Source organism: Ailuropoda melanoleuca, chromosome 9 (genome assembly GCF_002007445.2).
Source record: "Ailuropoda melanoleuca isolate Jingjing chromosome 9, ASM200744v2, whole genome shotgun sequence".
NCBI classification, from domain to species: Eukaryota; Metazoa; Chordata; class Mammalia; order Carnivora; family Ursidae; genus Ailuropoda; species Ailuropoda melanoleuca.
In genome coordinates, this window is record NC_048226.1 from 17,903,722 (window position 1) to 17,931,400 (window position 27,679).

Here is a 27,679-nt window from a genome sequence, read left to right on the forward strand (position 1 = left end):
GGGGGACTGGGATAGACTGGTGATGGGTATTAAGGAGGGCACGTACTGCATGGAGCACTGGGTGTTATACAAAAATAACNATAATGTCATGGAACTTTACATCAAAAACTAAGGATGTACTGTATGGTGATTAACATAACATAATAAGAAATTATTATAAAAAAAAAGAAAACTGAAAAAGAGCAACATTTGGGAGAAAAAAAAAGAAAAGTTCAAATGTGTTCAAAGTAGAAGGAAGATCAAGGGCCAGACTGGGGGGCATTAGCAGCCAGAGGCCAGGCAAGGAACGAATGCAGAGCGACCGAAAGAAGATGGGGAGATTTAGGTAACACGTGGACACCTAGATGGTAACTGGCACAGACTGCAACACTTTGCTGGGGTAGGACACCCAAGGGTAGCCCAGAGGTAGATCAGCTGCCGCAGGGTACCTGGAACCTGGAGCACATTACAGGAGCTGCCGAAATTCGTGATCTGGACTGCTGGCTGATTGTTGTCAAGTTACTTGATATAAAATGATGCAGGCTAAGAATCCAAGGCAGCCAAGATCCAAAATTTTGCTCAACCAGCATGCTCAGCAAAGGCACTAGAACCAAATCCGTGGGGCAACACGTGTGTGCTGTCCTCTATGTTGCTCCCATGTGTTCAGAGCTCCAGCCTTTTTCTGGCCCCCTAACCCCTCACCTCTTTCATGTCACCCTGACCTGATCATGTGTGGCTTCCCCATCTCTCAGGTGCTTTCAGCCCTAAACTATTCCTACACGGGCTTCCCATTTTCTTTTAACCACACTCCCACTCAGCAATAGTGGGTCTCTGGCTTGGCCACCCACTTCCTGTCTGGTTCCTCAGTTGGAATTTCCTGATTAAACACTTTCTAGATGTTCTAAGTTAACATCCCACTCTGTCCAGGCAACTTCCCTCCCAGCCCCAATGATGGCACCTGACGAATCTGAGGCCACACAGTAAGCTGTCTGGCAGGGCCAGGAGCAGTCCCTCACCTCTTGACTCCCAACCCTGGACCGGCTGGGTATCTCCCCTGATTAACCTCAGCCAAGGACAGGGGATCACTGGGAGAACTTCTGGAGAGGGTGGGGCTCCTTCTGAAAGCAGGGTTTGCAAGAATGTAGAAACGTTCAGAATAAAGAAGCTAAAACGACAGGAGAAATGCCACCTGGGGGGAAAGGGAATGTGAGGGGACAGTCTGGGCTAGAATTTCAAAAGGCCATCTGAAGTCTGGCTAGGAGATCAGGACAAGTAGCAAAGCATGTGTTTGCAATGTACCAGAGCAGGAATTCACCCGGAAGCAGAAAGGACAGGTATGGGAGGTACTTCAGGAAGGAACAGGACAGGGACTCAATAGGAGGAAAGGCCCTTATGAGAGCACACACTTTCCTGAACAAGCAAACCACTTCTCCCCCAGAGTCCCCTGAAAGAAGGACCTTGGTGGGAAAGAGATAGGTAATGAGGAAAAGTCTTGGCTTAAGTGAGTACTTGCAAAGCCCCCGCACATCCAGACCAGCACTAGGTGCCTTCGTGGCTGATCCTGGCTGATGGTGTTGCCCCACACAAGCAGAGGCAGGTCAGGGGGCAATTTTCTACCCCCATGAGATTCTCATCATGGCTCCTAAGGTACGGCATAAAGAACATGGACATGTCCGCACGGTAGCGAAGCCATGACCAGGATAGACCTCATGGGATCCAAAGTTTAAGGAGATGCAATGTTTGGAGTTGATTTCCTTTTTTCCAGGAACAAAGTCCAAGTCAGTTGGGAGCCCAGCAAGGCCTGATGTCCCTGGGGCTGCCGGGGCACACTTGTCCTGCATGGAGCTAGCACGTGCCTCTTTTCTGAGAGTCCAGGAAGTTTACAGGCAAGCCCAGGAGGGCTCATCCTCATCAGTATCTCTTCCTCTCAAGAGGCCAAACACAGCATCTTTTTTTTTTTTTAAAGATTTTATTTATTTATTTGACAGAGAGAGATACAGCCAGCGAGAGAGGGAACACAAGCAGGGGGAGCGGGAGAGGAAGAAGCAGGCTCCTAGTATAGGAGCCTGATGTGGGGCTCGATCCCAGAACACCGGGATCACGCCCTGAGCCGAAGGCAGACGCTTAACGACTGCGCCACCCAGGTGCCCCCCAAACACAGCATCTAAAGAATGTGGGCTTAGATCTGGATCAAAGACACTGAGGGATCCCTTCTGAAACATGACCAGCTGCTTATTTTTTGGTTGATCATGAAGGCTAAAATTAGTCTATGAAGATGGTATGCCCTTTTGGACAAAGTCTTTCTCTTTGTGCTCTGGATAGCCTAAAGGGAACAACTCCCCACAGTCTGACCAGTAGTTAATTTCTAGGGTGGACAGAAGATCTCCCAGGCCCAGGGACACAAGATCACCTGGGGTGGCAGTTCTCTAAATCCAGCATGCCCGAATCACCTAGAGGGCTGGGCAGGTCACCCATTGCTGGGATGGGGCCCAAGGATTTGTCATTTCCAGTGAGTTCCCAGGTGATACTAGGGGCCCAAGTCACATTGGGAGACCGCTGTGCTAGGTTTGGAGCTCAGAGATAGAGACCCTCAAGGAGACAGCCATTGCTGTCAGATGCCAAGCCTTCTGTGTCCTGAGGGGGCAGTAGGTGTGTAACCCTCCCGTCCTCCCCTGCCCCCGAAGGGTCCTAGATGTGAGTTCCCACTGGGGAAGTAACTCCTGTTGCCTCCATCCTCTGTCACCCCTGAGCTAAAGCATTTCTGGGCCGAGGCATCCTAGAGGGATGTGTGGGAGCCCAGCAGAGCCATGAAGACAACACAGGCTGGCTCCCCTCTACTCTCAGGAAGCAGAGCCCCCTTACGGTGGTGCTCAGGGCGAGTAAATGATCCATGGGAAGCTCCATCATAACAGAATGTCTAGTTACGAAACCGCAAATGCCCTCAACTGAGGGCCTCACAGATCACCTGGATGCTGTTCAGTCCTACTCACAGGTGGGTTACACTTCTATACCTCTCCACCAAGGAAACAGAAACTCAGATCTGGAGACTTCGAAAGCCTTGCTTGTAGGATTCTCATTATCTTACCTGCTAAATCGTCAAAGGCTGGATACAGGGGGAAACTTTCTTCTCTTTCCCTAAGCAGCATCTTGTTTTCATTTTAAAAATCAGCTTCTTTTGCTAAAACTTCACCTCTTAGAACAAAGGCATCCTCAGACATGACTTCAAATTGTAACTAACTGCCTTCTGGATTAGAGCTAAATTACACAAGCGGGTAGGCCATCAGCTTCTCTTCCCTAAATGTTATGCTCAAGGTTGTGGTCACCAATGCATATCCTGAGGATAATTACAGATTTGGATATGAGCCTCAGTTTCCCCATTCTTAAAACAAGACTATGTAATCTCACCCTCAGAGGTAAAAAATTACCTTTGCTCTGGCTCACTGCTTGGGGTCCTGGGGACAGGTGAGTGCTGTCAGGACAGATGGAGACTGCACACAGGACACCTTCCTTTCAGGGGTTTGGGGGACAGCTACCACCTGTCTGATCAGATTGGGGCCAAACAGGTAATTGTCCTCTATCCCTTTTTCTTCCACAGAACCCCTGCCCTCTCTGAAAAAGGAAGAGAAGGAAGGAGAAAGTAGGCAGGACCACATCCTTCCCCCTGTCCCTCCTGGTAAAAGATGCACAGAGTCGAGCCAGTGTTTAGGGGCTCACCCACAGGTGGGCTCTCCCATAATATCAAGCAGCATCCCCACGCAGCGGGTCACCGTCTGCCCTAGGGAGCTTCCCAGATCAGGCACACACAGGAACGCATGCAGGTTCACCCTTTAAGTTAATTTTTCAGGACACTCAGGGGCTGGGACAGCTTTGTGTGCTCTGCCCACTCCACTTAATATTATTTTAGTGATCTAGTGGAGGGGGAGAGGGAGAGAGAGAATCTTAAGCAGGCTCCACGGTGGGCATGGAGCCCTGTGCCAGGCTTGATCTCATGACCCTGAGATCATGACCTGAGCTGAAATCAAGAGTTAAACCCTTAACCAACTGAGCCACCCAGGCGCCCCATTTAAAAAAAAAAAATTAATTCCAAATGTTAAAGGAATTTTAACAACTGTATTTATGAAGTCTGGTGTTCTAAGAGGGCAAGATGACCAAACCAAAGGAAACTGCAAACAATACACTCTAGAATATCCCCATGTTTTCCTGCGATCCCTAGCAGTTACTTTTCTACATACTCTAGGCATTCCTGCTACCTATTTCTGAGCTTTCAAAGCACGTTTTTAAGTTCTTGGTCAGCATGTGCAGGTGGAAGCCCTCTTCTGCCAACAAATCAGGGTATGTGGCACCAGGGGGGGACACTGCCTGGGCATAATCAGTCAAAAGCTCAGGATGGTGGGGATAGGTGGAGAAAGCACAAGTTCTTTTTGGTAGGGATAGACCCTGTGAAACACGCAAAAAGCCTAGAAAAGCTTTAGTGCTCAGCACTGTGTCCTAATGAGCCAGGGACAGGGTGGCCATTTCTCCCCAGGAGTGAGAAATACCCATCTTTAGTGATTTGAAATCTGGATTCTACCCCCGGAATCCTGCCCGTTTGACAGAAGATCACCAGTGACAGACAACCTCTTGGTGACCAACCCCCTGGTCTTTTTTCTTCATCCTCATCTTCTTTGACCTGGTGGTATTTTCCCCCAAAAGCCTCTGGTGTCTACCTTTTCTCCAAGCTCATGGTCACAGCCCAGTTTAGACTCTCGTTATTCAGGACATGACCTATCGTACCTGTTTCCTCCCTTCTGCTGCCAGATTAACCTTCACCTGAGGAGATGAGAAGACCCCCGGTGGTCGACCTCCACACATAGGAATTCAAGACGCTCCATGACACCATCACACCTGCTCATCACTTCAGCTCTCCTCCCTCCTCCTCTGAGTGCACACTGAACCCAATCTCCTCCCAGCCCCGTGTTGCAAGCCCCACTGACTCTCAGTGATGTGACTTGCCCTAAGAGCCTCCTACCTGGTTTTCCAGATTCCACTCACGCCCTGCCACCCCCAACTCTCCATAACCAAGATGCTTCATTCCTCTGCTTAGATCCCTCCACTCCTATCAGAATAAAATCTAGGTTACTGTCAGGACCTGTCAGGTCCTGCATGGCCTGGGGCCCTGATGCCTCTGCCCTCATGGCCACTCCCTCCAGCACCTGTCACCCAGCCCTCCTCTGCTTCTGGAACCCACCAGCCTTGGAGCCACCTTCTGCCCAGGGCATTCTGTTCTGCCTTCACGAGTCTGGTTCTTCCACAAATGCAATCTCCTGGGAAAGACCTGCCATGCCATTTGCAGCCTTCCTCAGCAACAATCTCTCTCATCTATGATACCATTTTCTTCTCCACATGGACCAGTCCTTGGAACAACCATGCTTGTGAGTTTATGTGTTTCTTGTTTATACATTGCATGGGGACAGGGACCCCCTCAGTCCTGTTCACCGTTGAATATCTAGCACATAGAATGTGCTCAATAAATCTCTGATGAATGAATAAACCAAGTTCCACCCTATGTACTTTTTGCTATGTCTAAACCAAATCTCCCTGGCTCTCAACCATGTCTTCACTTTTGGTGGTTAGGGTCTTGCATGAGTAAGCTTCATTTTGGGGACAGACTGTAAGCACAGGGAAATAGTTTCTTACAAGTCTTTGTATTCTTGGCCCCTGTGCCTAAACACAGTGACCAGCACGGTGTTAAGCATATCATAGGTGTTAATTAATGCATAAGAATGATGGCCTCTTACCAAGCTTGGCCCCCGGTAAACTGGGAGTAGGAGACTTTGATTTTCAGAATGGGTCCTCTGCCTCTCTCTTCTGCGCCCTGAACCTGCCAGCAACCCCTCCCCATTCTCTCCTATTTTGAACTGGGACTTTCTCATACAGGGTTGGATGGTCTTTGTTTTGTTTTGCTTTGTCTTTTGGCCAGGAGGAAAAGCACTTCGCAGCTATCTTCTAACTACGCCTCATTCTCTTCTGTTAGAGGGATGCCACTGACTCTTGTTTTAACTTTAACTGAAGGCTTTTAGGCCAGTAGGACAGCACCTGGCTCAGCATTTCCTGGGCTCCTGGGTTAGCTGCACCAACTCTTGCTGTCCTTGTCTTCTTTTTGACTTTACCTTTGTTTTGCTAACCCACACATAATTTCTTCAGAATGGATGAATGGAAACTAAAATTTCTGAGTTTTTCTGTGTCTCAAAATTACTTTATTTTGTCCCCGTGGTTGATTGATAATTTGGCTGTGGAGAATTCTGTGATTATCCCAATTTAGTGCCAGGGTCGATGTCTCTGTTTTTCTAGGTCTTTCTTGTTCCTGTTGCTGGTTTTCTTCAAATAGCTGATGATCTCTGGCTGACCACTCATATTTGAGAATGAGACGCCAAAAGGTAGACTGAGGGTACTCTATATTTGGGGATGGAGGTGTCACACGGTAGGCTTCCATTTGGGACTGGTGGGAGGGAAACTGGAGTCCACTCCCCAACCCAGGAGGGTGAGCGCTGTGCAAAGTACAGAGGTCACACACCTGCTCCAGCTGCCTTTGAATAGTTTATCACACAACTTTGGAAAGGAGCCCTCTGATACTTGGCGTGAAGATCATTACCCAACAGCCCGTCAAGCTCCAAGTGCAGGGCCAGCCGTGGTCAGCCATGTTGTCTGACTCTTTGCCTTCTCTTCAGTTTCAGCCAACATCTCACTCCCACCCTCCATTCCCAAGTCCTAGATGCCCTCAAGCATTCTTTCTTTTCCATTGAAACTCTCCGCTTGTTCTAGCTCTGGCCTCTGGTGCTTTGTTCCTACAATGGAACCTCTATCCACTTCCATCCTCCAGAAAGAGGTGGTGTCTTTCTTTTGTCAAAGGGTGACCTCTGCTTCTCTTCCCCATCATGGTTTGTGGATCCTGCCTTTACCATCAGTTTAGTGGAGTCCTGTCATGGGAGAGGAGTGCATGTGAGGCTCCGCATGGCGGCTTAAACCGGAAGTTGCTATGGGAAGTTAATCAGACAGAACGGGTGCAGGGAATGACTTCAGAGTTTTAGACACTGCTATCAGTAGTTCAGCACCAACAGGCACACACTGCAGAGATGTCAGCTACAGGGCCATGAGATGGGGAGAAGCAGCAACCAGAGGCTATTACTGAAATACCTGGTACATTTTCCTGTATGCTTGTTACTCTTCTTTACTCAGGGGGAGCTCTGAGGCCAGAGTCTTAAAATCCTCCTAAATTCCATCTGTAATTCCACTTGCCTAACGGGCCATTGTACGCAAAATGCAAGGCCAATAAATGTTGGATAATGAAAACTGTTCACTGAGATGGGCTCCAGATTCCAGAATCACTGAAGTCCTAAGAGCCAGTGACCCATCCACCTACACGTCCACTCACTGGGTTTCTCTTTTCAATATGTAATCAAAAGCTCTCCTCCAAGCCAGCTGCTGGGGGAACAAAGATAAGTGGACATAATCCCTCCACCGAGGAAACTTATGGGGCCTGAAGGTCTCCTTGGTGTTCGTCAAGCCCAGGGTATGTATGCAGTTTAGGATCTCACAGAAGTGGGACCCTAATTGGAGTATGATGCCTACAAGTGTACACAAGCTGGTGAGGCTGTAAAGAAAAGCCAAGCGTACCTGGTCTCAGGTATATTCAGATCTGTCGGTCAGTTTGACCTGCCCACTGAAGATCAGCAGCTCTGAGGCAAAGTCGCACATTAGAAACGTATGAACTTGATTTCTTTGCCTCTGCAGGCCAACAGTAGGCATTGCGAATGATGGAACCCCTGATTTATACAGACTTGCTGAAAAATAGACAATGTTTGTGTTTCTTTCCCCAACTCGCTCCCACTTTTATGAGCGCTGTTAAGTTTCATTTCAGCATGTTAAATAATTTGTGACTCACTGAAATGAAACTTAACTCAGTTCTCATAAAAACAGAATAAAATGGTATTTCCATGTTTCATGTTATGGTTTGAATCAGCCTGCTATTTGGAGCTTAGTGGAATCTGCTCAAAATGCCATTTGGGAGCTTCTCGTCCCCTCCATTCCCTACCAACTAGTCACCATGCTTCTCAAAATTTCCCAGAACTCCTTCTGCCACCCCAAAATAGCAAAATTTATAGCTGAAGGGAACAGGGGAAAAAGCTAGTAAGTGAACCATGGCAATATTTCTGAAAGCGCTGTCTTACATAAAATGTGGATGATTTCTACCTTTTATTCGTTATAATCAGGTGACAGTATTGATGAGTAAGTACAGAGCCTCTGCTCAATAAACTCCTGAGATTTTTTTTTTTATTACTATTCTTCTCTTTAACCAATTTTCCTTGCCTTAATCATTCACAGGTACCACAGGAATCCAGAATATTCTACTTTGGCAATTACTGTAACTAGGCATCAATATTCTACTTGTATTTAATTTCTTATACTCTATTTTTTAAAGATTTTATGTATTTATGAGAGAGAGCATGAGCGAGCATGCTGGGGGAGGGGCAATGGCGAGGGAGAAAGAGTCTTAAGTAGACTCCACACTTGATCTCATGACCCTGTGATCATGACCTGAGCTAAAACCAAGAGTCAGATGCTCAACTGACTGTGCCACCCAGGCGCCCTAATTTCTCTTACTCTTATCTAAGTATGCTCAACTTTATCATAGAACTTCATTAACTGTGACTTTACAAAGTTGGATTCTTGTGAGAATTGACTTCTCATGGGCTAAACTTAACCTCTATGGCTTCTCTCTGAGGAATCAGAACGGTTAGAAAAATCACAGGTGGTATTTTTAACTTCCGTCAAGAAGCAAGTGGTCTCTCCAGGATTGAATCACGTGATGGGCCTACAGATACATGCTGCCACCACCTACCCAGATGGTGGTCCTTCTGCTGGGATCGGTGGGCAGCCTGGAGGCAGCTGGTCACTGGGGCACATCCATGCAGAGGAGATGGGACTGCTGACAGCCGACAAGGGGTGGGGTGAGGCTCCGAGGAGCACGCGCTTGCCCACCTGCCACAAAACATCATGAGGGGGCCACTCTCTGCCCCCGTGTTGAGGGGTGGTGCTGGTTAGTGCTAATCTCCGTGCAGCAGTCAGTAAACGACCATGACCATGATGGGGGTGGAGGCATGAGAGATAGACTGGGGGGGCAGGCAGGGATGGGGTGGCATCTGGGAATGGGAAGGCCAGTGTACCCACGATCCTGCCATCACATTCAAGTGCAGGGCAGGCTCTAGCTCAGAGGTGCCAGATGCCCACAGACTGAAGGCTATCGGAGACCTTGCATGGAATCTCACCTGTGCGGTTCTAACTGAAAAAATGGGTATTTTGCTGTCATGGCACAGGGAAGATTCCCTCATTGAAAAGCATGGGTAGAACCAAGGTCACAGAAGGGGCCCATTGGCACTGATCACTTAGAGCTGAAATCATGTCTGGCCACTTAATACCGAACCCCCTGGCTAGAAAATTTCAGGATTCTTAGAAATGCCTGCACGTTGGCAAGAACATTGCAAGAGATGCTGGCAAGAGCCCAGAGGTGGTTCAGATGGTGCTGCTCGAAGGGGTGCAAGTGCTTTTACTCAGAAAACCATTCCTAGAGAAATGTTCATCGTTGTGCTGTAGGATGGCCGGTATAAGTGCAGAATTTAGGAAAGAAAAAAATCCTGCACTTGACTTGCTGGCAGGTTTACAGAGAAACGCTGGCAATTTCAGTGACAATTGTAAGACCTGTGCTCACGCCACCCCAGGCCCCGCACATTCTCCACGACAACACTGCAGCCCTGAGGGCCCAGCCCCACCACCGTCACTGCCTCTTTCCCCGGGAGGACGCCTTGCCAAGACTCTTGGGCACCCAGTGCCTATCACCCACACATATCTGGATTTGATAACAAAGCCAGGCAGTGCCAAAGGAGTCTGGATCATGTCAAGCTTTTTTCCTGAAAAATCCCAGTTTAGGACTAGTTTGGACTTTGCAGGGAAAAAAAACCCACTAGGGTTGAAATGGCCACAGGAACTACCCTAGAAGTTATGTTTGTGTCTGTGTCTTCCTGCCTTTCTCCCCTTGACTCCATCTGTCTTGCCCTCGGCCAGGCGTCAGGAAGCGGAGAGAACAAGCAAGAGGTGCTGCCTTATGGGGTCAGTGGGTCCCAGGCCTAGAGGCAGGTTTCTGGTTCCAGTACAGTTTGGGGGAATGACAGTTTCTTTCCCCTGTGACCCCTGGAATTTACAATTGTTCAAATGTTTTTAATATTTCCATGAAACTGAGCATCAGAGATGGGGGTGTTGACTTTGGGGGGTGTGGGCGCCCCAAAGCATTAGTAGCAGCTTCTCTTCAACTGGCAAGATGAGAAGGACGCTCAGGAGCCCTGGATGAGTGCGTTCCTTCCTTACTCTTACACTGTAATTGCAGGTCTATGGAGGCCAGGCAAGGTAAAGCAAAAATCGGAGGCAACACCTGGTTTTCCTTTCTGTGCCAAATGCACAGCTCTCCTGCTACCCATCTGCTTGCTTCGGGCTCTGGGAGCTGCTGCCTCTCCCCAGCTCCTGCTGGGCTCACCTGCTGAGGACACGGCTGAGGGAGCCTGGCCTCTGCCACAAGGGCAGCACGTGTCTGTGCTGGAAGGCTCTCTCATGACAGGTGCAGCCCCAACTGGGTCATCAGGAAATATGGCACATGTGGCATAATAGAGGGGGGCATTACCCGAGTTGTGGTTCTCTGAGCACTGGAAATACACAGCCCCCTGACTCCCTACCCCAATCCCACATCAGGGGGATGCCCATTCTCATGGAGAAATAGTCCTGTTACACTGAGTTGGGGAGCGTTGTCTCGGGAGGGCCTGCGCTTCAGGTGTGTCCCCAGCTCAGGCAGATGAGCTTCCGTCCATCCTCCCTCCCTCCCTCCTTGCTGGGAGCTTCCTGTTGTCTTCTTAAATGATACTTGTCATTCATTCTAATGAGTCACAGACATCCAACACCAGGATGGCTTTGGGGACTATACCGCACTGGGTGGCGTGGTCTCCCCAAGCCAGGCATAGGGACTTCCCTGGGTTCTACCTGTGAAGGAGTCAGCTTTGTTCTGCTCTATCTTTGGTAGCTAAATGCAGCATAGCTTGTCCAATAACATACTCCTATGCATCTTCTAGCTTGACCTTAGTATTCGAACTATTCTGCCCTGCGTCAGAACGACTCAAGTTATTTTAAGATTTTTGAGATTATTCCGTTGTCACTATTCTCCCAGCCACCTCAGCTCCCAGTTGGCCTGGGGGTGGGCTTCATGCTCCATCGCTGCTGAGGGTGGGAGGGGTGCCAGGTTGCAGGAGATACGACCACTGGTGCCTTCTTGAGAAGATCCATCCCCCCTCCAAGCCTCCCAAGACCTTTGTGCCACCTCCTCGCCCCGGAAACCTTCTGGGGTGAGGGAGCCTCCCCTCCAAAGACACAACGAAAACACGTCACCTGGCACTTGCCGTGCACACAGAGGTCGGTCTCATAGGGCCCGCAGGGTGTGCCATCCAGGACCCTGTCGGCCACCAGCAGCGGGGACTCCTTCCCGAGGGGTGAGCAGTAGAGTTCACATGGTTTATCTGAGGAGGGAAAGGGGAAGGTGGACGTTGATGTAGGAAGGGGTTAGTGGGCCACGCAAGGTGCAGGCACATGAGGGGGAGGAGCCAGCAGGGCGCAGGTACATGTGGGTGGTGGCCCAGAGGATGAGAGGTCAGTATGGAATAAAGGTCACAGAAACCCAGCACATGTTCCTCAGAGACATACACCTGCCTCCCGGAACACTCAATACAGCATATGGAGAAAGGCACATGAGTGAGGGCTCTGTGGGCTTTTATTCACCTTATTCTCTTGATGCTTTCCAAAGGTATAGTATTCCTTTTCCTTAAGGCATTAAAAATACCAGNAGTATGGAATAAAGGTCACAGAAACCCAGCACATGTTCCTCAGAGACATACACCTGCCTCCCGGAACACTCAATACAGCATATGGAGAAAGGCACATGAGTGAGGGCTCTGTGGGCTTTTATTCACCTTATTCTCTTGATCCTTTCCAAAGGTATAGTATTCCTTTTCCTTAAGGCATTAAAAATACCAGGCAGAACCTTTTGTGGTGTGCTNTCCCTCTGCTTGTGTTCCCTCTCTCACTGGCTGTCTCTATCTCTGTCAAATAAATAAATAAAATAAAATAAATAAAAAATAAAAATACCAGGCAGAACCTTTTGTGGTGTGCTAACTTCTAAATGAATTTAATTATGTATCAAGGGAGAGCCTGGGATCTTCTCTTGTTGTGGGGGTGAGAAAGGGGGAGAAGGTGAATGAGAATGCCTCTGGATAGGAGGGACTATGGCCCTATGGATGTCTCTATAGCAGTGGCTTTTGCTAAATGCTTAGTGCTCCACCAGCTGCTGGATAAAAGCTGCAGGGAATGTGACATGTGGCAAGAAGGTCCTGGAAGAAACTGAGCTGGAGTAAAGTACAGGAACAAAGGGGCCTCTAGGACAACTTGTAAGAGCCATGTCAACAGGCAGGATGAAAACCCTGGTTTCTGCTGCTCTTGGAACCAAGTGAGCTCCTAGAACATGACAAGCTCTCATGCCTTTGCCTCGGCTGTTCCTTTGCCTGGCAATCCCTCTCTGCACAAAGCTTTCTGGAAGTTTCCTATCACCCCAGAAGCTTCCACTCCAGAACTCTCTCCACTCATGCCATCTCTGACATGGAATCTCCAGCTGCACTTTGTATACACATCCATCAAAGCCCTTAGCCATTATTCTATTGTCTTATAATTGTTTGAGCAACTTCCATATACAAGAGGATATTTCTTATAAGGTGGGTTCCATTGCTAAAAGATTTGAAAGGGATGGATTTTAATTATCTTCAGATTGAAGAATTGACTATACTGGGAGACCTTAGAAGACAAGGAACTGAGATTTTTATCTCTTGTCCCCAGGCCAGGCCAAGGACCTGGCTCACAGAAGGACTTGGTACATATTTTACTCTTTCCATATAAACTTTAGAATCAGTTTGTTGATATCCCCAAAATAACTTGCTGGAATTTCACTGGGATTGCACTGAATCTATAGATCAAGTCAGGGGGAACTGACATCTTGACAATATTGATTCTTCCTATCCATGAACATGAAATATCTCCCCATTTAATTGTTTTAATTCATTCATCAGAGTTTCTCTCATAAAGATCTTGTACATATAGTGTTAGATTTATACCTAACTATTTCATTCTGAGGGTGCTCATGTAAATGGTACTGTGTTTTTAATTTCAAACTCCCTTTGCTCATTGCTGGTATATAGGAAAGTGACTGATTTTTGTACATTTACCGTATATCTTGCAACCTTGCTATAACTCCTTAGTTACTAGTTTCAGGAGGTTTTGGGTTTTTTTTTCCTGTTTTGCTTTTGTTGTTGTTTTTTGTTGATTCTTTTGGATTTTCTACATAGAGGATCATGTCATCATCAAACAAAGGTAGTTTTATTTCTTCTTTCCCAATCTGTATATTTTCAATTTCCTTTTCTTGTCTTATTTCATTAGTTAGGACTTCCAGTATGATGTTGACAAGGAACAGTGAAAGAAGAAATCCTTGTCTTGTTCTTGATCTTAGGAGAAAAACTTCAAGCTTATTTTTAAACAAATGAATGGATTTTGTTCTTCTCTATATGACTGTGAAAGAGGAATTCACCCTTTTCTCTCTCTGGGTCACCTAATTCTAATGACGTTAATGTGGTTGTTTTGCAAAGAAACCTCCAGAGAGAGAAACACCAACACTTTTGAGCTGCCTCTGTCAGGCCCTTTGTTTCCACCATTGGGTCATTTTCCCCACTGGGTCCTTCCAGTGGTCTCAGATGAGCAAGGCCAGGGGTAGAGAAAGGCTTCTGGAGTTGACTTGGCTTCAGAAGATCTTGGCATTCCAGCTGGAGGGTTCCTGTCAGAGCAGATGGGTTGTCTCACCCAGGCTCTGGGGCTTTCATGATTGAATGACAGTCACAAAACCACCAACATGTTCAGCAGCTTTCCATAGCTCCTCTCCCACAGAGCTCTGCTGACCAACATGCCCAGTGGGAAGTCTTGCCTTAAAACACCAGAATGAAGCTACAAAGATTCAGTAGAAACATTCAACTTGTTTGTTCTAGTTAGTTGTGGAGGTAGGGGGGAAACTGCTGTGAAGAACAACTTCCCAGGTAAGTAAAGTAATGATGCTTCAATGTTTATTCATTCAAAAGCAGGAATTGAGTCCCTCCATCACACAAGGCACTCTTTGGGCACTGCTGGGAAAGAAAGATGAGTAGTGTATGCTTTTCAAGGCCCTGGTAGTCTCATGGACAAGTACAGAGCGAATCCCAGGTGAGGCAGACTGTGAAAAGTCCCATGAAATGAGCCTGAGCTGTTAGAGAACAGGGTGTAAAGTTGAAGGAATGGCAAAGAGATGGCTAAGTCCTCAGGTAGCAGGCTAGAGGCAGCTGTCCCTCCATTTAGACAGAATGACCCAGGGAAGCAGCCAGTGAAAGAAGTATGGGAGACTGAAGTATAAACTGATATCAGGTTCAGGGAGGGTCATTTGACAAAATTTTTGAGGTGCTCTTTGGGAACCTGAGGTTTCCTGTGAGCACCTTGGGGAACCACTGAGAGAATGCAGCACCATAGCCCCCAGTCTGAGTGTATCTTTTTCACACACTGGACTTCCTCTAATGTTGCACTGTTAAGGAAGGAAGGGTCCCCTGGTCCAAGCAGTTTGATAACTATAGATTTTAATTACCTTTAAACTGAAGTGCTGGAATAACTGAGCTTTGAAATGATCCGTTCAACAGCAGCAATAATGGTGATGATGGTGTTGATAAAATCATAAATAACATTAATTACCTACTGTATAAAAGGCAGCATGCTAAGCAGTATCTATGCATTTCAGGTGGGTGTGGTCATTGTTCCATCTTATAGATGAGCATGTGAGGCTCGGAGAAAGTGCATGGCTACCCAGAGTCCCTTAACTGGCAGAGCCAGACCCCGGCCTCTTTGTCCCAGACTGGTTTTCTTTCTACCACCACTGTTTACTTTTTGAACAGAGAACTCTGGTGGCCCAAAATACCAGGAGGAAAAATGGTGTTGCTGAAAGCAAACCATCAGCTTCATGAATGTTTCTGGCTTCTGAGTGTATACTCTGATTTGAGCAGAAATGGAAATAGGATTTGGGTAGAAAAGTAGAGGGTATTTTGCGGCAAGTTAGAAAGACCAGACTTGGAGGGGATGAAGATTGTTTATCTGGGCTCTTTGTTATAAACATCAGGAAAGTGGAGATTCTCAGATGGAAGGATTTTGGCCATGACCCCAGGCAAGCAGGTACCCTCAACTCCACCCGCACTGGACTCTCCCACCTGTAGACACTGTCCTCCTTGGCTTGGGCAGTCTGGGGGCACCCAGACTCCAGAACAGAGTCCAGGGGTAACACTTCCTTCCTTTGCTCAGCTGAAACTCCATTCATCCATCTCCTTTTTTGATGTCTGTGCTCAGAATTTAGGGCTCCCCACACCTCTAGAGAGGTATAGCACTATCTCCCAAAGGGACTCGGGATAACCTTTATAAAACTTGAGGAGGAGCCCCTCAAAATTCTCTGAATATTCCTCTCTAAGCTACCTTGGGTGGGCAATTAATCCCCAGATTAACGAGGTGCCATGATTCTCCTCTGGGTATAGTGTCTTACATTCTTAGTAGTACAGAAGGAAGTCAAATCTTCTTAAGAGTTATATAACCATGCACTCCAAGGAAAGAAGCTTGGAGCATCCCTCTTACATGACTGATGGGTGCCAAAATGAAATTCTAATTGAGGCTGGACTGTCTGGTGTGGTTCTTGGTCTGTCACTGGCCGACTGTTGCCAGGACTTATGCTTGGATGGGGAAACCACAGACAGGGCAGGGGAGATGAGCTCGGGGCTTGAGAACCACATTATCTTATCTGCTTAGTGGAGGCTTGGAGGATTTCCCCTGGTCCTCCATGGTGAAGAGGACACTTGTGGCTCTTAGCACTCTTGCTGTTCTCTCTCTGCCAGTGGTTACAAGGTCTTACTAAGAGACACCACTGAATTTTGAGCCCATCACAAGTGCTCACTCCAGCTCTGTCTGGCTATCTGTGGGGGATACAGAGGAGGCTGCTCAGTCCCATCCCCAAAGTTGCCCACCATGACTCCAGAGCCAGGCCTTAGTTGATTGGACAGGCAGAAGCACTTGACCATAGCTGTACCAATCAGAGTCTTTCTCTCCATCACAACCTCACAGCTACGCTTCATGAGGCCTCAACTGATTGGACTAAGAGTGGCCACCTGACCGCAGGTGCACCAATCCAGAGTCTCTCTCTTGAAAAATCAGGACTAAAATTCAGATTTAGAGCAGCTGTGTCCACTCATGGTTGATGAATCCAAAAGAAGTCTGTGCTCCCATCTCCACAATTTGGAAGTCCAAAAAGCTCTGAAAACTGCAGGCATTTTCTTACATTTGTGGCAAACACATTTGGCAGCAAAACCAGCCTTGACTGACATGAGGCTGTTGGTAGTGTTCAGTATCCCAGTTAGAGACCGTTCATGGGTTACTTGGTAGAGACATCCGTGTGCTTCTCTGGACTGTGGGGTGCTTCCCTGGACCCCACTGGGATTATTAAGTAATATATGGTTGATGCACTATTGTTACCTGTCTAACACCAAAAATGCTTTGGCCACATCTGGCCCCAGAGGATTCAGAGAAAGGATGAAGGTGTTGTGGGCTAACCATCAGCCTACATGTGGACCAGTCACGAGAAAGCCAGTTTTCGGTTGGAAACAGGAAGAAATGACTTATAAACACAAACAGTGGTGGTCATGGAGAGAGGGTCCTGAATTTTTCAGAGGCCCTGTTCTTAGGCCCAGCCCTTGGGATCTGAGACACCCTGAATCTTTGCAACAACTTCTCTCTTTTTCATTAAGCAACTCCAGTCAGCTTGGCTGAACTGGAGTCAGGGAGTCCCTAACCATCGTACCCTCCATACCCTGGAAGGCTCAGACCCAGAGCGGGTTCTGCCATGCCCAGGAGGAGCTGGGAACGCACCTCCAGGTCCAGACACGGCTTTAGCCAAGCCCTCCGACACTTCAGTGGGCACATGGCCTGCTGGCTTGGGCAGGAAGGACTGAACTCCTGAAGGTTTCCACTTAAATGAGATTCCACGGGGAAAGCAGAAATGGGGTGGGTTTGGCAACAGGCCACCTCCATGGGTTTCTGTCTATAGACTTTCCCGCTTAGAACTATTTTCTAAGGAGAGCCTTTGTCTTCTTTTGGAGGTGGGTATGGATTTGTGGTCCTGAGCCCTCCCTTGGAAAATCCACCTCTGCAAGAATTCCTTTTTTTTTTTCAATAAGAGAAAAAAGAAAAAATATAGCTTCCCCTTTCTTGAACCGTGCGTCACTCGCCAAAGAATTCCACAGTGATAGCAATGCTATGAATAGGGCAGTCATAATGGGCTTCAAGAGAGCCCAGAGCCCAACCACAGGAATCGTTCCCATCACGGCTGAGCTAGAATTGTACCTTTTATAAGTTGTTTTGAGAGGAACAAACTTATAATCTGTATTCTCCCCCTGCCCTCTGAATTGGTCATTTGTTATTTTGTTTTCATCCTTGTGAAATGCCCCCTTTTAAAAATGCTGGCTTCTGTTTATATTTGAGAGGGAAATGAAACCAAGTCTGCAAGAAGTCATGACAATTCCACCCCAGAGGGGGATGTGTCAAGCTAGCCTTGCAAAGGCCTGAACTTGGGGTCTCTCCCTCAAAGACAAAATGCTCACTGCCCATTAGCTGTCCTCATCAGACAGGGTGGCACTTTTCAGATCAAAGGCGGCCGCACTCTGGCAGTAGTTGTCTATTGGTTTGGTAAAGAGGAATGAAAAGCAAGTGGCTCACAACACATTCTGAACCTGGCGCTGGCCTGCGAAGCTTCCTGGGTGGGGGATCCAGGGCAGACATCTGTTTCAGCCCCTGGGATGATAAGGGACCTGAAGAGCTCAGCGATCCAAAAGTGGTTACAAGTAAAATAGAAGTTTAATCTGGACTTGGAGAAATCTGTGGAAAACCAGACGTTTAAGTGGGATTTCTGCATTGAATAAAGGAGCAGCACGCAAAGCTGAAGCAGGCCGAGGAAAGAATAACAATGCTGTGCGCGCAGCTGAGTGGAAACGGGAATGGGGTGAGTCCCTCTTGGATCTGACCTCTTCTTGCTCCCAACATGCAGGAGAGGACACGACACAGGACCTAATGTGTCTCCATCCAGTACGCTGGGATGGCTGATGGCTTGGAAACAAGGCTGCTCCTCCTCAGAACCCACCACGGTGCTGGAAACAGGCAGCCTCTGCCTGGGCTCGCTTTCTCGCGATTAGGGGGTCCGAATGTGCTCGAGACATATGGAAGCCTCCTGGGTCTTCCTGCATCTGAGGCGTGGCCAGGCAGAGAGCAGCGAGGGTTCTGCGTGAGCCCTTGCCTCCAGCTGCACACGCTCCTTTTGGGAGGGCGGGTCTCCTCTCTCCCTCGTCTGCAGAAAAGGGTATGTAGACTGTGCTTGTCCTGAAGCCTCGGTTAGGCGATGGTGCACCTCCCATCACACAGCTCCCAAAGGGGGTGTTTTTTTTTTAAAAGGAAAAAACTCTGGGGAGCTCCCGAGGCTTTTAAATGAGCCCACAGTCGAGCGGGCTGGTAGTATCTGTCACGACTGAGAACATCGCACGTTACTTTACAACTCGGTTCGGAGCTGATGGGTCCGGTTGCCGGGTTCAGAGCTGCGGCTCCGGGGCCATTGTTCCCTGTGATGCCTGGGCTACACTGCCCGGCTGCGCACACGTGAGCTTGCCACAGCAGACTGCAGAGGATGGATTTCAGAGGTTCTTCAAGCCACAAGGAAGAAACCTAAGACCTGGCACAGGACCCTCATTCTCCTGCAAAGACTTCAGAGGCTGGTAAAAAATCAGGCTCAGTCACTGCAGTTCTTACTAAAGCCTCTTCACTAGACACTTATGAAGTCATGCTCTGTCTTACTGGAGTACTGGAAGCCAGATGATAGCTGGTTATTTTCTGAGTCAGCTCCTCCGGAACTGGGGTCCCTCCCTGCTTCTTATCAGCTGCAGGAACGTCCATGTGTCATGTAACCTGTAACCTCTCATCTTTGCACGGCTTGTTTTGCATATTAATTGAGATGACGTATGCAGAGCTAACCTGGGCCTGGCCTATGGTGTGCTCAACAAATAGGACTGTATCGTCATCATTACCACAGTCTTATCTCCCGAAGATGAGCAGAATTTTAAGTGTAAAAGACTGTGAACTAGGCCATGGCGGGGGGGGAGGGTAGGCGGTCCTTATCAATGATAAACAAACATTACAAACCCTACAGTCATGATATACCACCTAGAATTTGATCAGCCCCCCAGAAATGCTTGCAATGGCCCACGGGGCAGAGTCCCCTGATTTGGGAGAAAGGTCTTGGAAGGAAAACGTGACCTGTGCCTAACATCATGTCTGAGTTGTAAACTATCCTCAAAACTTCTTTTTGCAAACACTCTAGTCAAGGAGTGAAAGCCAACCCAAAACAAACCAAGAAAAGAAATGCAAGAAAGCATCAACGTCAGAAAGAGAGAGAGCAGAACAGAAACCTACCATCCTCTGCCTGCAGAGCCTCTCTCTCCTCAAAGTTGGCCCTGGGCCCCTCAGCACATGGCACTAGGTGGCAGGCTGCCAGCACCCCTGCCTTGCTGCAAATGGGGGTGCAGGACGATTCTGGTCTGCTGCCCGCCTTACAGCTGCTTTTAAGAAATCTCACAGAGCTGGGTCATCCAAGTTCAACCCCACTGCTCGAGAAACCAGTCCACTGCTGGCTGGCACAGCAGGACTGCAGCATCCCATTGGATGGATGGCTGGGAAGAGGGAGGCTGGTGGGGTTTCCTAGGAGGCGTTTACATTCTTGGAGGAGAAGTGGGGGGCCACTGTGAAAGGACGTGCCATATGCCTTTACCATCAACCACCACTGCTGTCAGCAGGCCCTTCTTCTTGCTGCTCAGCCGATCATGTGTCTGGCACTGCTGGTCCCGGAAGCTGGGCAGGCCCTTGGGGCAGGGGAGGTTCTCGCAGACAGCATGCTCTACACTGGCTCCCAGGCAGTGCGTGCCTCCGGGCCCAGGGCTAGGAGGAAGAGACAGATCTGTGTTAACCAAACAGTGCTGTGGAAACTGCAGCGGGGCTTGGTGTTTGCCTCTCTTGCCAGGATGGGGAGGGGCCGGGCAAAGTTTCCAAAGCCACCTCCCTCCACTCTTCCATACTATGTCTCAGCAATCCCAGTCCCACGCTGACGGCATGTTTAAGTGAGCCATCAAAAAATGCATACAAGAACTGTAAATCAGGGTCATCTGGAAATAGAACACGGTATCAGTTCAGCAAGATCCGCAAATTGTGTCTTTCATCTGAACTTAAAACTTGGCCGTTTGCAACACTGAAAAGCCCAAGGGGAATTTTTAGTGTGTGTGGGTTCTTTGGTTTGGTTTGGTTTGGTCTTCTATAAAACAAAGACCCTTACATGGCTCCTAGGTCCACTCTGGAAGTCACTAAGTTTCAGGATGAGTAAATAGCTCTCATTTAACTTTGTAATGCAAAGAATCAGAATGATTCATTCATTTGTTCAATGGCTTTGGGTAAAGACCTGCCAGATCCCAGCTCTGCAACCTTTACTTGGGTACTTGGGCAAGCGTGAGACCATGAGAGGTCAAAGATGTGTGTCCTGGGTCCCAGAGGCTCTGTGCTTAGACAGGGGTTCTAAGCAGCTCTGGAGACCCAGCTGTGTTCTCTGGCCAAGCCCATGTGTGTGAGGGGCCCTGGGGAGGAGAGGCAGGGCACTGGTGGCTGGCTGAAATGTCAGTCTGCCCAGCTGTTCCATGAAGCCCTGGGGTGTCCTCACGGGACCTGACCTGAGCAGTGGTTCCCTTCATTTCCATGATGCCAAAATCACCATGATGGAGTACAATTGTTTTCTCCCTGAGATTTTATTGAAATTCAGCACCCAAGAGAAAAGAACGCAAATCACAACTGTTTTGCTCAATGGCTTTTCACAAATTGAGCGTACCTGTTGGCAGGACAATAATTTTGACACAATAACCATTTCATACTGAGTATTTCTTTTCCTCCCTTTGCCGTTCCTTGTAGTTAGACAATGAGGCCACCCTATGATCACTGCTTCAGGAGAGAGAGATCACAGCAGAAGTCCTTAGGCTTTTGCATCATCATGGGGTCTAAAGACTTTTTCTGCAAAGGGCCAAACGGTGAATATTTCTGGCTTTGTGGGCCATGCAGTCTCTGACCCAGCTACTCAACTCTGCCACTGTAGTACAAAGACAATGCATAACCAAAAGGGCATGGCTGTGTGCCAATAAAACTTTATTTACAAAATCAGGTGGGGTACCAGATTTGGTCCATGGGCCATCGTTTCCCGGTTCCTGGTCTCCTAAATCTGTTGGAGAAAATGTCTGGAGCAGGAAGAAAGGCTCCGCTCCCAGACGACCTCTCCCTCACTTGGGCACGGCAGCAGCCTTGAGAGCTTATGCACATTGGTGGCCTCGGAGAGGGGCCCTGAGTTCTGATCTCCAAGTTAGGAAGCAGCAAAACCTCTCTAAGGTTTATGGGATTTGAAAACAGAGAGACCTTTTGTTCTTTTTCCTCCCAGAACACCAGGGAGGCAGCTGGATCTCAGAGAAATGACTGCATGTCATATTTAGGGAGATGGAGTCTCAGACCGTCTCCCCAAGAGCCCTGGGCCTGAGTGTCAAGTGTGGACAGATGAATGGATTCCTGTGCCACAAAGCACAGCGTGGAAGAAAGACAGAGGGGGAAAAGCCATGTGGACCAGCAGGACGGACAGCTCTGCAACAGGCACGTTCCCACGGCTGGGACCACAGAAGGGATATGGGTGAGGCAGCAGATGCTGTATGGTGAGAAGTTATGGGTTGAACTGTGTCCATCCTAAAATCATATGCTAAAGTCCTACCCCAGTGCCTCAGAATGTGGCCTTAGTTTAAAAAAGGACCACTGCAGATGTAGTTAATTAAGATGAGATCATACTAGAACAGGGTGAGATCCTAATCCAACATGACTAGTATTGTTAGAGAAAAGGGAAATCTGGAGATGGAAACAGAGGGAGAACACCATGCAAAGATGAAGACAGAAATCCGGGTGATGTTTCTACATTTTAAGCAATGCCAAAGATCATCAGGAAGCCGCTAGAAGTCAGGAGAGAGGCATGGAACAGATTCTCTTTCACAGCCTTCCGAACGAACCAACCCTTCCAAGACCTTGATCTTGGACTTCTGGTCTCCAGAACTAAAAGAGAATAAATTTGTGTTGTTTATGCCACCCAGTTAGTACAGTTTGTTATGGCAGGCCTTAGACAACTGCTACACCAGATGACCCAAGATCAGATGCAGCCTCACTGAATTTAGTTGTAGACTCAGGGAATACGGGGCAAAAACTCCTGAAGTGATTAGGAATCTAACCTGAACTAGAATGGAGTTCCAAAACACAAATTAAAACGTCAAAAATACAAATGCAAATAAAAACTGGTTTCTAGAAAAACGAAGAAAGCTACGTTTTCCAGTTAGGGTGTGAACAGAGATTTGTGTACCTCATGTAATGAACTTCCTGAGTTGTCACTAAGTTATATTTTAGCTTCCATTGTACGCATCTCTAACAACGGATTTGTCCAGATTTCCATCTGACTGACCCTCATAAACCAACTACCTTTATGCGGAGAGATCAGACCTGAGAAGACAACTTCTGGATCCAGCAGGAAGTGGGCCTGGAGGGGGATCACCCATGCCTCATGTGCCTCAGGGTGCTTTCCTCCTGAACTCTGTTTACCCTGTTTCTTCTCCCTGTCCAACATTCTCCCATGGGCAAGTCCCCTTTCAGCCCCTCACCTAGCCCACTGCCCCATCTTCCCCACCTCCCCCACCCCCAAATCTCCGTCCATTCTTGAGGCCACCTCTACCCCTGCAGCCTCTTTTTATTTCCTCCCTGGAGCCTCTCTTGACCCTGCTTGGGTCTCTGTTATGCTGCTTATCATCAATCTTGTGAAATGGTGAGCTAGATTACCGTCTTCCTCCTATTTTTCTGCAGCCTCATGCAGAGAACCTTGCATGGCTAGTCTTTGACAAACAGTAGACTGAGGTGAATTATCAGAATTTATCTTAAAAAGATTGAGAGAGAGAGAAAAGTTAGGGGAGATGGGGGAGGAGGAAGTACCAGGAATCCATCTCTCCACTGAGACAACAACTGTATTGGCAAAAAACTGTCTGAAGTAACTATTTTGAAATTCTGGAGTCTATTTGGAAGCATGCGGCCTCCCGGAAAAAGCTTGGCTGGTAAGCAAGCTGTGGTTAATTTAGATACATGTTAGCCTTTATTGTGGTAGTGGCTATCTGTCCCCCATACTCCAGCCCCATGGCAGGCCACTGAGCCTGGTGTGGCTGGCTAGAGCCAGGGTGGACAATAAGAACCTTATTCTCCAAATACTGGGAGTTTCGTGTTCTTTTTTTTTTTTTTTTAAAGATTTTTTTTTTTTTTTNACAGAGAGAGAGACAGCCAGTGAGAGAGGGAACACAAGCAGGGGGAGTGGGAGAGGAAGAAGCAGGCTCGTAGCAGAGGAGACTGACGTGGGGCTCGATCCCATAACGCCGGGATCACGCCCTGAGCCGAAGGCAGACGCCTAACCGCTGTGCCACCCAGGCGCCCCTGGAGTTTCGTGTTCTGATTGTTCAGTGCTGCTTTTGATTTCTGAGGTGCAGGAACAGAGGGTGTGGCCAACATTGTTGCAACTCCTATGAGCGGAAGGGACTTCCAGAGAATTTCAATGACCAATACATTTTTTAATTCTTTTTCCCCTTTGGGAGCCAGAACGCAAGGATTAAGTCATTCAAAAGCAGCTGCACATATCGGAAAATTTAGAAAGCCACCAGGTATGCCCCGGAAAAGATGGAGGCTAGAAAAGACTTGCAAATACCTTGTACTTTCACTTCAGGTTGATCCCCAGCACAGAGAAACCTTTCAACAACAAAGAAACAGCAAATCCTGGGAAGGGGAGAAGCTGATTATCAGAGTTACATTATAAGATTCGAATGTCTAGTTTTCAATAAAAAAATCACAAAATACACAAAAGAAAAGTATGGCCCACGCAAAGAAACAAAATACATCAGCAGAAATGGTGCCTGAGGAAATTCAGATGTTGGGCTTATTAGGCAAAGACTTAAAACAACTGTCTTAAAAATGCTCAAAGTACTAATGGATAACATAAGACAATGATGTATGAGAAAAATGAGAATATCAATAGAAATAGAAATTACAGAAAGAAAAAATAAATTTCAGGACTGAAAAATACAATAACTGAAATGAAAAATTTACCAAGTGAGTTGAGAAGCAGATTTAAGCAGGCAAAAGAAAGAGTCAGCAAATTTGAATATAGGGCAATTGAAATTATTAAGTCTGGGGGTTGAAAAGAAGAAAAGTAAAGAGAGGGGACCTGCAGTAAACTACTTAGAGGACCAACATATGCATTATGGGACTTTCAGAAGGCGAAGAGAGAGGAACAGAGATTATTCGAAGAAATAATGGCTAAAAACTTCCCAGATTTGAAGAAAGACATGAATCTACAAATCCATGAAGCTCAACAAAGTCCCAGCAGGATAAATTCACTGATACACTTTTCAATTAAGCTGTCAAAAAACAGAGAATCTTGAAAGCAGCAAGAGAGAGGCAACACAACACATATAAGAGAATCTTAATAAATTATGAGCCTATTTCTCATCAGAAACTTTGGAGGCCAGAAGATAGTAGGTCGATACATTCAAAGTTCTCAAAAAAAAAAAAACCAAAAAACAAAAAACTATCAACTAAGAATTCTATATCCAGCAAAACTGTCATTCAAAAAATGAGGGAGAAATTCAGACATTTCCAGATAAATTGAGGAAGTTTTTATGTTTTGTTTTATGTTTTGTTACTACCAGACATGCTCTACAAGAAACACTAAAGAGAGTCTTTCAGGGTTCAAATGAAAGGATGCTAGACAGTGACTTGAAGTCGTGTGAGGAATTAAAGATCTCCAGTCAAGTAGGTATGATGCTAAGCTTTGTCAGTACAAGGTACTAGAGAGACACTAGATAAAGAACAGACTTTTGTCTCTGGTCCTGGTATTTAATTTTTCTCAGCAGACTCCTGTGGTGGCCTGTGATGCATGCCACCTCTGGACAACATTCATCCCAGTGGGCAACATTCATCCCAGTGGGCAGCTTCTAAGCACACCAAAGCCTTGGGAAAATTCCCAGCCTGGTTTCAGATGCTGTTTCTCTCCCCTTGGGCAGCTTTCCCTAACACCCCTTAGTGTGACTTTCCAGAGGGTTCCACCAGTGCAGCACCTCCACAAACTTCTTCATCATCCAATGGGCCTTGGTTTCATCCTCTCCAACAAAGTCTAGGAACTTCATCCTACCTTCATCCATATTTGTTCCTTCCTTGGGTGCTCTGCCTCAGAACTGAAGAGAGTGGCTGCTTCCTATATCTGCTCTTCTAGTGCCCTCCCTGTGTTCTCTTTATCTCTCAGCAGCGAATTCCCGTTACTCCAACCACCTGTTACAGCTAATGTTTTTTACATTAAACTTCCCCTGTTCAAAGAAAAGTGACCGTAAGAGTTGATTTTTTTTCTTCAATTTTCCCTTGGGTCACTATTTGAACCACATGGGAAAAAGAGAGAAACAATCCATGAACCGTGTGATTTGCTACCCAAATCATCCCAGTATGTCAATCTGTGGCAGGACCCTGACCTCAGCCCACTCACTCTTCATGACCGCGTTTATAATACGTCATCTGAGAGTTACCATGACATCAGTGATGGCCTCCCAGGCATATACTGGTGTGAGACAACAGAAAGAGGCCCTCCCTACATGCCATAAGGAAGACAGGGGAGAATCTTTATGTGGGGAGGGTGTGTCTATTGGGGCCGTCCATAAATGGCTTACAAAAAGAAGTTCTGTGGGAGGACTTGGAAGGAGGGGACTAGCTTTACCAAGGAACCCACACTGGATGAGTGTGCCAAGCCTGAGTCATATGGACACAAGGAAATGCTGTGTTAGGGCTGGCAAACACAGACAGGAGAGATCACCCTCTGAAAGTCTGAAGAGCAGAGAGCCAAGGTTCTCATTCACTCTGGTAAGTTTCTCTGGGCTATGTAGTGTGGATAAAGTAAAAAGATGTCTAGGAAGACTAAAACAACAGAAGCCAAGCTTGACATGGCTAAAATGAGGGACAGTTGAAATAAAAGAATTCATAGTACAATAAAGTTGTTCATTTTTTAGAGCTAGAAGTAGGTCTGTGTCCTTCCCTCAGCCTTTCCTATGAGGGCTGCAAGGCACAGACAAGCCTGAGAGGCTGCATGGCTCAGGCTCCCCAAGGCCTCACGAGAACTCATGGAAATAGATGAGAAGGTGACACAGTAATTTGAAATCTCATCTTGAAGTGAGGGTTGGTCAGCTCAGGACATGGGTGAGAAACGATAGGACAGAAGTACTTCCACCTACACCATGACAACAGACTCACACAGCCAGACGGCTTACGCCTTACCTGCTCTTTATAACCATTACCTTGTCAAATCTATGTAAAGAATGTGAGGGGGTTTCTGACTGCATCCTTCAGATGAGGAAATCAAGGCTCTAATATGTGAAACAAAATCTCAGTGGTAAGTATGAGGTGGACATAAGAAGTGCGATTCCCAAGAGCTCCTGGCTGCAGCAGGAGCAGGCTGGGGGGAGGCTGAGAAGCTGGCCTGACCTACTAGGAAGGTTATCTGGGATGTGATGGATTTTTCCAGATGCTTCTCCGACACCAATTCTCAAGTTCTACTTGGACTCCGTTGGGACTTCCTAAACACACGGATAAAATAGAAGTTCAGATATAAAACCAAATGACTTGAATGGGCATATCACAAGAAAAGATATCCAAATGGCAAACACAGACACAAACAATGCTCCCTAGTGGTCCTTACTTGGGAAGGAAATGCAAATGAGAACCTCCAGAAGATACCACTACACACCCACCAGGAAGGCCATCATGGAAAACGCAGACAAGATGGAGCACTGGTGAGGCTGAGAGCACATGGAAGCTCTCCGTGGCTCACAGCAGTGGATTTGGCAGGGCTGCTCGGCAAAACCACACCCCCATTCCGTCACACGCAGGCACCCTGGGAGCCAGTGACTCCTTCCCACTGCGTCAGCATGCACCTGCACACCCCTGCCTACGATGAGCAGTACTGCAGCGCGAGCCACACTCTAGAATAGGTGGGCTTTTCTGTATATTGTACCTTAATAAAGATGTTTAAAAATAAGGGAAAAAATAAGGTAGAGAGGCTCTGATGAAAGACTGAAAGAGAGGAGAGAAAAGGGAGCTCCTGCTGGGCAGGACTGACCATTACTTGCTAGGGTGGGGCCTGGAGTGCTTTGGGCAGATCCCAGAGCGGAACAGGGGGGCAGCAAAGGTTCACCGAGATGAACACGATCACGTGGCACTTTTCCTTGGGAGCAGATGAACACACAGAATTGGGATAGGAGGAAGAGAAATGCTGTGGCTGAGGGACACTTTTTTTTTTTTTTTTTTTTNT

At 47.4% G+C, this 27,679-nt stretch overlaps 1 protein-coding gene across 1 annotated transcript in view; it reads right to left on the reverse strand.

Annotated features, from left to right (window-relative positions):
* ADAMTS17 (ADAM metallopeptidase with thrombospondin type 1 motif 17) overlaps positions 1 to 27,679 on the reverse strand; it is a 353,798-nt gene that overhangs the window by 114,282 nt on the left and 211,837 nt on the right. Inside the window, 2 exon segments of the mRNA XM_034667944.1 lie at positions 11,443 to 11,570; positions 20,009 to 20,175. Coding sequence (XP_034523835.1) covers positions 11,443 to 11,570; positions 20,009 to 20,175 — 295 coding nt within the window.